Source organism: Ichthyophthirius multifiliis, assembly GCF_000220395.1.
Source record: "Ichthyophthirius multifiliis unplaced genomic scaffold scaff_1120509251124, whole genome shotgun sequence".
Classification (NCBI taxonomy): domain Eukaryota; phylum Ciliophora; class Oligohymenophorea; order Hymenostomatida; genus Ichthyophthirius; species Ichthyophthirius multifiliis.
Window position 1 is genome coordinate 4130 of NW_004086182.1, and position 11427 is coordinate 15556.

General features: G+C 19.4%; 2 protein-coding genes across 2 annotated transcripts, besides 4 other annotated features; one reads left to right on the forward strand and one right to left on the reverse strand. All coding sequences in view use genetic code 6, as the record gives it.

Annotated features, from left to right (window-relative positions):
• The first annotated feature begins 344 nt into the window (after positions 1–344).
• Positions 345–385: a microsatellite.
• Positions 386–1075: 690 nt separating this feature from the next.
• IMG5_144560 (lipoprotein blc, putative) lies at positions 1076–1642 on the reverse strand (the record flags this gene model as incomplete). Its single annotated transcript, XM_004031170.1, has 1 exon — positions 1076–1642. The coding sequence occupies one exon, from the start codon at positions 1640–1642 to the stop codon at positions 1076–1078; it is 567 nt and encodes a 188-aa protein (XP_004031218.1).
• Positions 1643–2311: 669 nt separating this feature from the next.
• Positions 2312–2365: a microsatellite.
• Positions 2366–3695: 1330 nt separating this feature from the next.
• Positions 3696–3768: a microsatellite.
• Positions 3769–4234: 466 nt separating this feature from the next.
• Positions 4235–10864, forward strand: IMG5_144570 (programmed cell death 11, putative). Its single transcript, XM_004031171.1, has 8 exons — positions 4235–4687; positions 4740–4865; positions 4910–8892; positions 8936–9619; positions 9666–9872; positions 9924–10035; positions 10092–10366; positions 10413–10864. The coding sequence occupies exons 1-8, from the start codon at positions 4325–4327 to the stop codon at positions 10759–10761; spliced, it is 6099 nt and encodes a 2032-aa protein (XP_004031219.1). The 5' UTR covers positions 4235–4324; the 3' UTR covers positions 10762–10864.
• Positions 10684–10751: a microsatellite.
• Positions 10865–11427: the final 563 nt, after the last annotated feature.

Genomic DNA, 11427 nt, shown 5'->3' on the forward strand with positions numbered 1-11427 from the left:
CAAATAAATTTTCAGATTTAAATTTAATTTAAGAAATTTATTAAAAGAGAAAAATAATTTTAGTTGATAGAAATAATAAATAAATATTATTTTTTGATTTAACTTTCAATTAAATATTTTATTATTAACAAATAACAATATGTTTTTTTTTATAAATAAGTTCAACTTCGTTAAAAATTATAAAAACTTTATTATTTTTTTTATTTTGTTTAAGATTTATTATAAAAAAAAATATTTAAGTTGACAATCAAAATATTATAATTTAAAAAAAAAAGAATTTATTAAAAATTTATATATATAATGTACATAAAAAATCAATAAAGATTAAATTAGTAATAGTTATTATTAATAATAATTATAATCATTATTAATAATTTAATAATTATTACATTTTTCATTCTCTTAATCTTTTTAAGTATAAAATCTGCATTCCTAAATTTCTTGATATTAGTAGTTTGGCTATTAATACAATAATTTTTTCATATCAAAAAATTATTATTACAATCATAATAGCTAAATGACTAACTTCTGCATTTTTCTTTTACACTGCATAAATTATTTTTTTACTCGAAATAAAAGAATAAAATTTTTTGTGATATGGTTATAGTTTGTTTATCAAATCATTTATATTTTATTTTAGAACTACAAAGCTTGTATAAATAAAATTTGTTTTATAGCTCAATGAGAGTGTAGAAAATCAGATAAAGAGATAATATTACTGTTTGATTAAAACATATTGTATAATATTATAATATTATAATTAAAAGTAAAAAAAATCAAAATTATTAGCCATGACATTCTATAATGTTAAAAAATTAAATAATGAAAATAATATAAATAAAATTATTTTCAATAAAGAAAAATTTAATTAATATAAGTATGTTTTGTAGATCTTTTATAGCTGATTATAATTTTATCAAACAAAAATAATAATCGATATAAATTATATTAATATCTATATTTATTGTAGTTATTTTTTATTTGTTTAAATATTTTATAAAAATTAAATGTTAAAAATTATTAAATAACTTTTATAAAATAATTTTTAATAAAAATTAAAATTAAAAAATCAAAATCATTTAATTTTAGCACATCCCTTAGTACTTACAGGAACCAAATCAGAATCATCAAATCCTGCTTATTTGATAAAATCTAAAGCCTTTTAAACTTCTAGAGGATCAGGATTATAGCTTCTAGTAATAATCCAAATATCACTTTATCCTAAAAAACCAAAAGCATTGCATCCTACGACAACTGAAACGGTATAATCATCATTGATGTAAGGAACTTCATAGTTTGCTCCAATGGGTTGTAAACTAAAGAATTTAATTTTCAAATGTCCAGGTCCTACCTTTTTTACTTATTAAAGAAATTCAGTTACTTTTTAGTTAGCATGCATCCCTTTATACAAAGCTCGCATATTTCCATATTTATCTATAGAATATTCATCTAAATTACACAAATCATCGCGATATTAGAATGGCATAGAAGCACTTACATATATATTATACCATCTTCCCAAATATCTATTAGAAAAATCTACATCGACATTTGTGTAATTTTAAGCTCTACAAGCACCTTTATTTCCACTTACAGCTAATGCTGATACACATAGCAAAGATAATATTAAAAATTTAATCATTTTTTTTTTTAATTTTTTGCTAATTACTTAATATTTATTTTTTATTTTTATTTTCTTTTTATAAATCTAAAAGAAATTGAGTTATTATTCTTTTTTAAAGAAAATCGTTTTTCTATTTTTTTTTAATTAATTTTTTTTTATTTTAATGACATAGAAATTTATAGAATTTTTATATATGTTGATAAATAGCATTTTTTTTTATTTTATTTCAATTATGGAAAAAAATAAAATTAAAACGAAAAGATAAAATAATTTAAAAATAAAAAAAAAAAATTTCAATTTAATATGCAATTAATTTTTAGTATTTATTATATTACTTCTTATATTATCAACTATTTTTCTTAATATTTTAAATCAAAAATAATATCAATGAGAATTCTTTATGAAATATATAAATTATAATACAATTTAATATCTAAAAATAATTTTTAAAAAATTTGAATATGAAAATATATAAAAATAATTAAGTTATCATTTAAAGAATTACTAAATATTTAGTAATTTATTAATATATATAAAATAATTATAATACAATATAATTAATAATAATTTATTTAAAAATATTAAATTATAATAAATATAAAGTAATATTAAAAATACAATTATATTTATTTATGTAAATATTAAACCCATAATTAAAATATATTTTTGTGTAAAATATTTTTTATAAACAAAATAAATAATGATAATTACAAAAATATATAATAACAAAATAAATATATATATATAAATTTTAATTTAATTTATAATTATATGTTAAATTACATTAATAGAATAATAATATTAAAATTAATTCATTAATTCAAACAAAAAATTGATCTCAACCCTTAGCGAATACAGAAATGAAATCAGAATCATCAAAACCTGCTGTTTTAATAAAATTTAAGGTTTTAAAGTTGCTTAGAGATTATAGCCTTTACTCATAACTCAAATAACGCTGTGTCCTAATAATCCAATAGATTTGCATCCTACAAGAAATAAAAACTATAATCATCATTAATATACAAGGCACTAAATAGTTTTCAACTATAGGTTATAAATAAAAAATATAGCCTCATAACATACGAGACCTTATTTAATATATATTCTATAACTTCAGCTACTTTTCAATTAGGATGTATACGTATATAGAAAGCGTGTACATTTCCTTCTTTTTAATACAATATTTTTCTGAATTACATACAATAGTTCTATATTAAAATAAAATAGAAGCATTTATAAATCACATACGATATTCCAAAATATTTTTTATTAAAATGAACATTAATTTTAAATTCAAATTTGTTTTTATTTCTAAAAATATTTAAATTTTTTTTAATATATATATTTTAATTTAAAAATTTAATTTATTTTTTTAAATTATTATAAACATTATATTGTTAATATCTGTAATTAATTTACTTATTTGTTTTAAAAAAAATATTTTATTAAAAATAATATTTAATATATTTTTCTATAAAAAAAATTATACAAATATTTAATAAATATTATATTAAAATATAATGCTTTTTTTAAAAAAATCTGTAATTTAAAATTATTTATTTAACATTATTACTAAAAATAAGTAAAAAAAAAATAATTATATTAATTTTGTTATTTACATTTTATAAATACTTGTATAAATTTTATTATATATATAAATAGAAAATTTAATATATATCGTATTAAATATTATATAGAAATTAATTTGAATAAATAATATTCTGAGTCATATAATTATTTTAAGTTTTTACACTTATTTATATTTTTAAAATTGCATAGAAAATAAATACCATACCATAAAATTATTATCTAGTATTAATCAAATTTTTTTATTTGATTTACATTATTATTTTCTATTACTATTTTGTTAAGTATTTTATAAAATATTTAATTTTTACTCCTATTAATAAAGGTTAAATTTTTATGAAAATACTTTACATATATGTAAATAGATATATATTCAATTTTTAAAAATATTTTATTTTTTAATAAAAAATAAATTTTACTTTTTTTGTATAATATAATTTTAATTAAAAAATGTAATTAGTTGAAATATTAGTAAAAAAAAGATAAATAATATATATTTTTAAATAAAAATAATTTATATTTTAAAATAAAAATAATTTTTTATTTTAGATAAAAATTATAGTTGTTTATATTAAAACAATAAATTAAAAAAAGGATATTTAATTTTATTTTATAAAATAAATATATATATTATTTATATTATTGAATTAATTATTGTTTTCTTATTTAATTTATTCTGTATTAAATATTAGAATAATTAATTATATATTTCTTAAACTTTATAATTTTGTTTCTGTTTACAATAAAAACTTTTATCATATCTATACTAATATTTAATTTAAAAAAAAACTTGAATTAATTTAAAATTATTTATCATATTTTTTATTTTTTTTTCAGTAATATAAAAAAAAGTATAATTATTTCCATCTTTATTAATAAAAATAAAAAATTAAATATAATATAAAATTATATTATTTTTAGTTAGTATAAAATATTAATTTAATTAAAAAATAAAAAACAAATTATTTTTATATTCATACAAATTTAACTAAAAAAAACTATTATAAAAAAATGAAAAATTAAAAAGCCAAAAATGGCAATAATAACAGACAAAAAAGTCCAAACAATTAAAAAAAAAACTAATAAAACAACAACAACAAAAAGCCTAAAAAAATGCCTGCATGGAAAAATAAATATAAAGACACGATAGTTGATTATTTTAAAGATAAAAACTAAAATTAAGATGATGACTAAATGTTCAATAAAATGCCTATTTTAAGAGAAAATAAACCCTAAATATAAAACAAGAAAATCCAAAAGAAAAAAATCTAAAAAAAAATTAATAACGACTTTGTAGATTCAGATGAAGAATTCGAAAGAATGATAAATTCAACTTAAAAAAAATAAAAGAATAACTAATAATAGGAAATTTTCGGAACTTAAGAAACTTTCTTTGCACCGTTGACAGCCTCTTTTTCTTCTTTTTTCATTAATAATAAAGACGAATTTCTTTCTTTAGAAAAAGTTCCGACAATAGTAAAAAAATAAAATATTTCATTTAATTTTATATAAAAAATTTAATAAATAGAAATATTAACTTGGAACATAAGTATTATGCAGTGTTAATGAATATGGACTAAAAGGTTAATTTTTAATAGTTAATCTTTCCAGAAATAAAAAAGCTTTCTTAACAATTGCTGATGCTGTCGAAGAAGTAAAAAACTAATAAAAATATATACTAAAAATAAATAAACATAGAAAAATGAAGAATCGGATCTCAGAATTTACAATTAAGGCGAATATTTAATCGGAGAAATAGTTAATAGTATAAAAGAAGGTAACAGTAATATATCAATAAAGCCTTCTGTAGTAAATGAGGGCCTATAATTTAATGAAATATACGAAAACATGCTTTTACAAGGAAAAGTATTGACCAAAGAAGAATATGGTATAAAAGTAGTATTCCATACTTCTTAATAATACATCGGCTTTTTGAAAAAAGATAAAAATGTATGTGAGGATGACTAATACGAAGATTTAGAAGAAGGTCGTGTTTATATGTTTAGAGTTGAAAAGAAAGAGAACAATAAAAAATTGTTATATTTATCATTAAAATATACTACATAAGAGATTAAAGAAAGTATTTTGAATCCCAGTATAGACATAGAAGATGGTTCTGATTTCCATCATTTGGCTAAACCAGGGAATTTGGTTAATTGTTTAATTATTAAAGTACTTTCAAACGGTTTAGTAGTCCGCTTTTTCAAATAGTTTATTGGATTTATTTTTGAAGACCATTTGGATAATAACTAACCTGAAAGTTATAAAGTAAAAGAAAGGATTTTGGCAAGAATTATTGCTGCAAACTTTGATTAAAAACATATCAATTTGTCTGCAAAAAAAGTGCATGTAGATTTACAAGCATTCAACTAATCTTATAAATATAAACCAGGAGATGTTTTTACTTAAGGATTTAAAATCAAAAAAGTACTCTATGGAGATTCTTACCTAGTTAAAATATAAAATACATCCATAGATAATGGTTTTTTACATAAAAACTAACTGCATGCAGATAAAGAATCATTTAAAGAAGGATAAAATTACACTAAAGCTTTAAAATTAAAAGAAATTAATTACTTTGAGCATTTTCCTATTTTCACAGCAAAAGAAGAATTTGTCAAAAATGTCAAAAATTGGACAGATTTAAGACCTGGAATGGTTTTGAATGTAAAAGTAGAAAAAATAATACAAGGACATTAAAATCAATACAAAGTAAAAGTGGAAATTAACGAAAACATAAAAGGAATTATAGACTATCTAAATACTTAAGATCACCCTTAAAGTAAAAACTTAAACTTTAAAGAAGGAAAAAGAGTTACAGTGAGAATTTTGAGTGTAAATTTGGAAGAAAAAAAGCTGAAATTAACTGCTAAATAAACCCTTGTGAATGCCCCAGAAGATTGTATAATAAAAAGTTGGGAAAATATATAGTAAAATAACAAATATTTGGGTTATATTTCTGGAAAAACTGACTTTGGATATATTATTTAATTCTTTAATAATGTTAAAGGTTTACTCACATACAAAGATATTGAAAATCTGAATAAAAAAAATAGAAATGATTACAAAATAGGCTAGATTTTGGAAACTTATGTAGTATTTATTAATCCCCTAAATTAAAAATTAGCACTTTCTTTAACTGAAAAAGGCTTCTAGGAAGCTTAAAATTAAAAGAAAAATAATACTTCCAGAAAAACAGTTTTTGAAATGTAATCTTTAAATAATGAAGATGTGGAACTAAATGTCAACGAAGGAGATATTTGTGAATATAAAGTTGATTCTAATAACATTTACAAAGATGTCATTGTTCTTTTTAACGAAAACCATAAGGCTATTTTACCTTTAGAACATCTATCGGACTTCTAATGGCATTATGAAATCTTAAATGAACATTTAAGAAGTACTAAAGGTAGTTTAAAGTGCAAAATAATCAATATTTTTCCAAATAAAAATGTCCTTGTGTCTGCTAAAGCCTCTCTTTTATCAAACATGAACCCTAATTGTGTTGAAGACATAAAAAATGGGTATATTTATACCGGTTATATTGATAGAGGAGCAAGAAAAGGTATCGTAGTGAAATTTAATGAAAGAATAAAGATATTTGTGGGAAAAGAAAGTTTTGAAGAGAACGTGCAATTCAATACTTATGACAGTGTAGCTGTTTTAGTAAAAAATATTGAAAATAATAAAATAAATGCTACTTTATTGAACGAGAATATTTTCAGACATAAAATGAGTAAAAAAATATCATTTTTTTCTAATCTTTTTACTGAATAATATGCTGTATTATAAGACAAGAACAAAAAAGTTTGGTAAAAATTCAAAGTAGGAAATTATTTAAATACAACAGTCCATATAATAAAAGATTTCGGAATAATAACAAAAATAGAAGGAAATGATTCTTTAACAGGATTTATTTTAATTGAGCATTTAATGAATAACGAAGCCTAATAAAAAATAGAAATTTGGGAAGGAAAAAAAATCTAATGTAAAATAATAGATATTGATTTTGAAAAAGAAGTGCTCGATTTAATCCCTGTAGATTTTTTACCTTTAAAATAATTAATTAATAATAAGTAAAATTTGGATGAGTTTTTCAATGGAAATTTCTAAAATATTCCTATAATAGAAGAAGTTAAAGTTTTAGTAGAAAAAAATCATTATTTAATCTGCATTATTTAAAACACGAATATCATCTGTTATGTCAATACTAATAATATAAATAATATTTAACACGAAAAGAAATATTTTAATGATAAAATTTACAATGTAAGGCTTGTAAATAAAGACTTACTTGATAAAAAAAAGCAACAATCAATTAACAAAAGTACTTATGTACCTTTATATGAATAAAAAGTTATTAGAAGAGAATAAAATTAAGACTAAATAAATAATACTTCACATGTAAATCTTGTTCCTGGTGAAAAAGTAAGCGGAAAAATTCTCAAAAAATAAGGAAATAACTTACACGTGTAATTAAGAGGAAAACTATACGGAAAACTCCATAAAACATAACTTGATGATTAAAAATAATTTGGAAAATTCCAAGAAAACGAACTAATTTAATGCAAAATTTTATACGTGAAAAAAAATGAGAAAAACATCGATATTGAATTAACTGCTCTTTCTTGTCATTTAAAAGCTGATTTTTTAGATGAAAATAATTACTTGAGTTAATACGAAAGTACTTTTTAGGAAAAAAATATCAACTAAAAATTCCTTGGCTTAGTAAAATCAATTGACAAATCTTCAATCCATCCCATTTATGTTGAATTGACAAATTCTCATTCTGGTTATGTCAGTGCTTTTGACCTTCCTTTTTCTCATTTAGAAAATATTGAAGATAAATATTCAATAGGAAATCTTTGTGATTGGAAAATTGTAGGAATTTAGGAAAATAAAAAAGGTCTAAAAAACATTCGTCTACTTCCTGCTGGTATAGAGCTTTCTGAATATAAATAAGGAACATTATTAAATGTCAAAATTTTAAAAAAAAATGCTCAAGGAGGTATCAGAGTATAAATATCAGATGAAAAGTTCACAAACATTCATATAAGTGAAATTTGTGATGAATGGGAAGGAGTTCCTGCTGAGCATTTTGAAAGTGGATAATATACTAAGGGCCGTATTTTGGAAAGAGATGATGAAAATGTATAAATATCATTAAGACAAGCAGTCACAAATGAAAATAATTGGAAAAAAGCATTAGGACCATCCGGAAATACAATCGAATATAAGAAAATATTCCAAGAAGTTGAAAAGCAAGGAGACTTGAGAAATCGTTTAATAAAGCTAGGTCAAGGATCACTCAAATAAGGAATGATTTTCGTCGGATACATTAATTAAACTAATGACAAAGGTTGTTTTGTAAATATTTCATATAATACAATAATTAGAGTTGGCTTATAAGAACTTAGTGACGATTATTTAGAAAAGCCTTAAATTTCTTTTTACAAAAACAAGCTTGTAGTAGGAAGAATTACTGATATTAAATAAGATGGAAAAATAGAAGGTTCTTTAAGAGATTCAATTGTTAAATTTGGATTTAGTTTAAATGAAAATAAAATTAAATAAGGAATGACTGTTAAAGGAGTTGTTGTGGGACATTATCAAGGAAAGGCTTCTGTTGCTATTTAAGGATGTAAATTTAGAGGATCATTAGATAAAGATGATACTGATTTGTATTTTTTTTTTTATTAATTTCATTTATATATATAATAATAGTACTGAGGAATAAAGAATGGGTTTTGTAGAAAAATTATTGCCCTTAGGAAGTTAGGTTTTGGCGAAAGTTATTAAGTTTGAAAAAGAACCAAAAGTTAGAATTATTTTGGGAAATAGTTAAAAGTACATCTAGAAGTTTAGTAATGAAGTTGATTTTGATTTTGATAAAAATTAATAAGTTTCTGAAGATATTTAATAATTGATAAATTCGATTCTTTAAATTAATTAAAGTACTTAGTAAAATAAATAAAATGGAAAAACTGAAATAAAACTTAATTAAAATGTTAATTTTGTTGATCCTAATAAAAAATATAAAGATGAAGATGAAAATGAAGAAGAAGAAGAAGAAGAAGAATAACTATCAAATTAAATGTAAATTGAATAAGAAAACGATAATTAAGACTCTGATGATATGAGTAATGAAGAATAAAGTTAAGAAAAAGAATGTGAGCAAGAGGAAAGTGAGGAAGATGAGGAACAAGAATATAATGAAGATGAAATTTTAAGTGAATAAAGTTTACTTGATGAAGAGTTAGAAGAAGATGAGAAAAACATAACAAATAAAAAAAAATCTTAAAGATAGAAAAAAATACTTAATCGTAAAAAAGAAGAAGCAATAAGAGAATAAGAAAAGAAATTAATAAACTCAGATTAAAATCCTGAAACAAATGATGATTATGAAAAGTAAAAAAACAAAAAAATATCTAGTATTTTTATTAATAAAAAATAGATTAGTATTAAAAAATCCAAACAGTTCTTATATTTGGATTTAATATATAGCTTTTGTAATGGAAAATGAAAATATTTATTAAGCAAGAGAAATTATTGAAAGAGCACTTAAAGTTATCAATTTTGCTAATGAAAATGAAAAACTTAATTTATGGACTGCTTACTTGAATTTAGAACATAATTTTGGTGATTCTAAGAGTCTTATTAAGTAATAAATAAAATATATATATAACTTTAACCTATTTTTTAATACAAACAGAGTTTTTGAAAGAGCTAAATAACTTTGTAAACCAAAAAGTGTTTATTTAAAACTTCTCGAAATATATAAAAAAGATGAAAATAAATAAGATTTATTATTCTAATTGTCCAAAGTAATTTATTTAATTTTATAACATATTAACCTATTAAATAATTTAAATAAAATTAGAATATGATTTAAAAATTCAAACACTCAAGTAAATGTTGGATTGAACATTTAAAAAATGTTATAATTTATAGAAATCAAATAACTAAAAATAAACAAGAATTCAAACTTAATTAAAGTCATGATCCTAAAGAAGTTTTAAAAAGGGCCTTAGTGTGTTTAAAAAAAGCTAAACATATAACAGTTCTTTCTTAATATGCGAAATTGTAATATCAAAATAATTAATAAGAAACTGGAAGAACTACATTTGAAGCTTTTGTTTCTAATTATCCTAAAAGGTAAATTCTATTATATATATTTAAGTTAATATTTAAAAAAATATAGAACGGATATTTGGAGTGTGTATTTAGACATGGAAATTAAATATGGAACTTTGTAAACAGCAAGAAATTTATTCGATAGAATTATTACAATGTAATACAAACCTAAATAGATGAAATTCTTCTTTAAAAAATATCTATAATTTGAAGCTAATAAAGGAAACTCTGATAGAATTAATTATGTTAAACAAAAAGCTTAAGAATATGTCTAATCTTTAATTGGTTAAGATAATTAAACTAAAACTTAATAAAATTATAATTAAATGGAAGAAGAGAATGATGGAGATGATCAAAATGATGAAGATGATCAATATATTGAAGATAATCAAAATATTGAAGATGAGGATAATTGATATAAATCGTGTATTTTTTTTTATTTTTATTATTTTTTTTATGTTTTTAAATTGTTTTATATTTTAAATAAATTATAATAATATAATAAATACTTTTTTTTTTAATAAATATTTTTTTATATTTATTTTTAAATTTTATAATATATTTATATTTAAAAAATAAAGATAAATTTATGAAAAGATAAAAAAATACTGATATAACTTAAAATAATAAATTTTCTTTTAATAATAATATAAAAATAAATAAATAGAAATTTAAATATTTAATAATACTTTTTAAACAATACTGATTATTTTTGAATGAAAATAAATAATAAATATATCTTTAAATTAAATCTATATTTTATAATCTCATATTGACAATACATTTTTCTAATTATTTATTTTAATTATATTATGCATTGCTCATCTTTAATTTAATTAATTGAAATTATAATTTTTTATAACTTAAATATTTTATTTCTTTAACATTCAAATTTTTATAATTTTTAAAAATTATATATATACATTTAAAAATTAATATTTTTTTATAATATATTACTAATTCGTAATTTATATATCTATTATTTATTCATATAAAGTACGAATCACTATAATTTATTTAAATATAAATGAAAAATAACTTAAATTCTAAATATTATGTTATGGTTGATATTTATATAAATA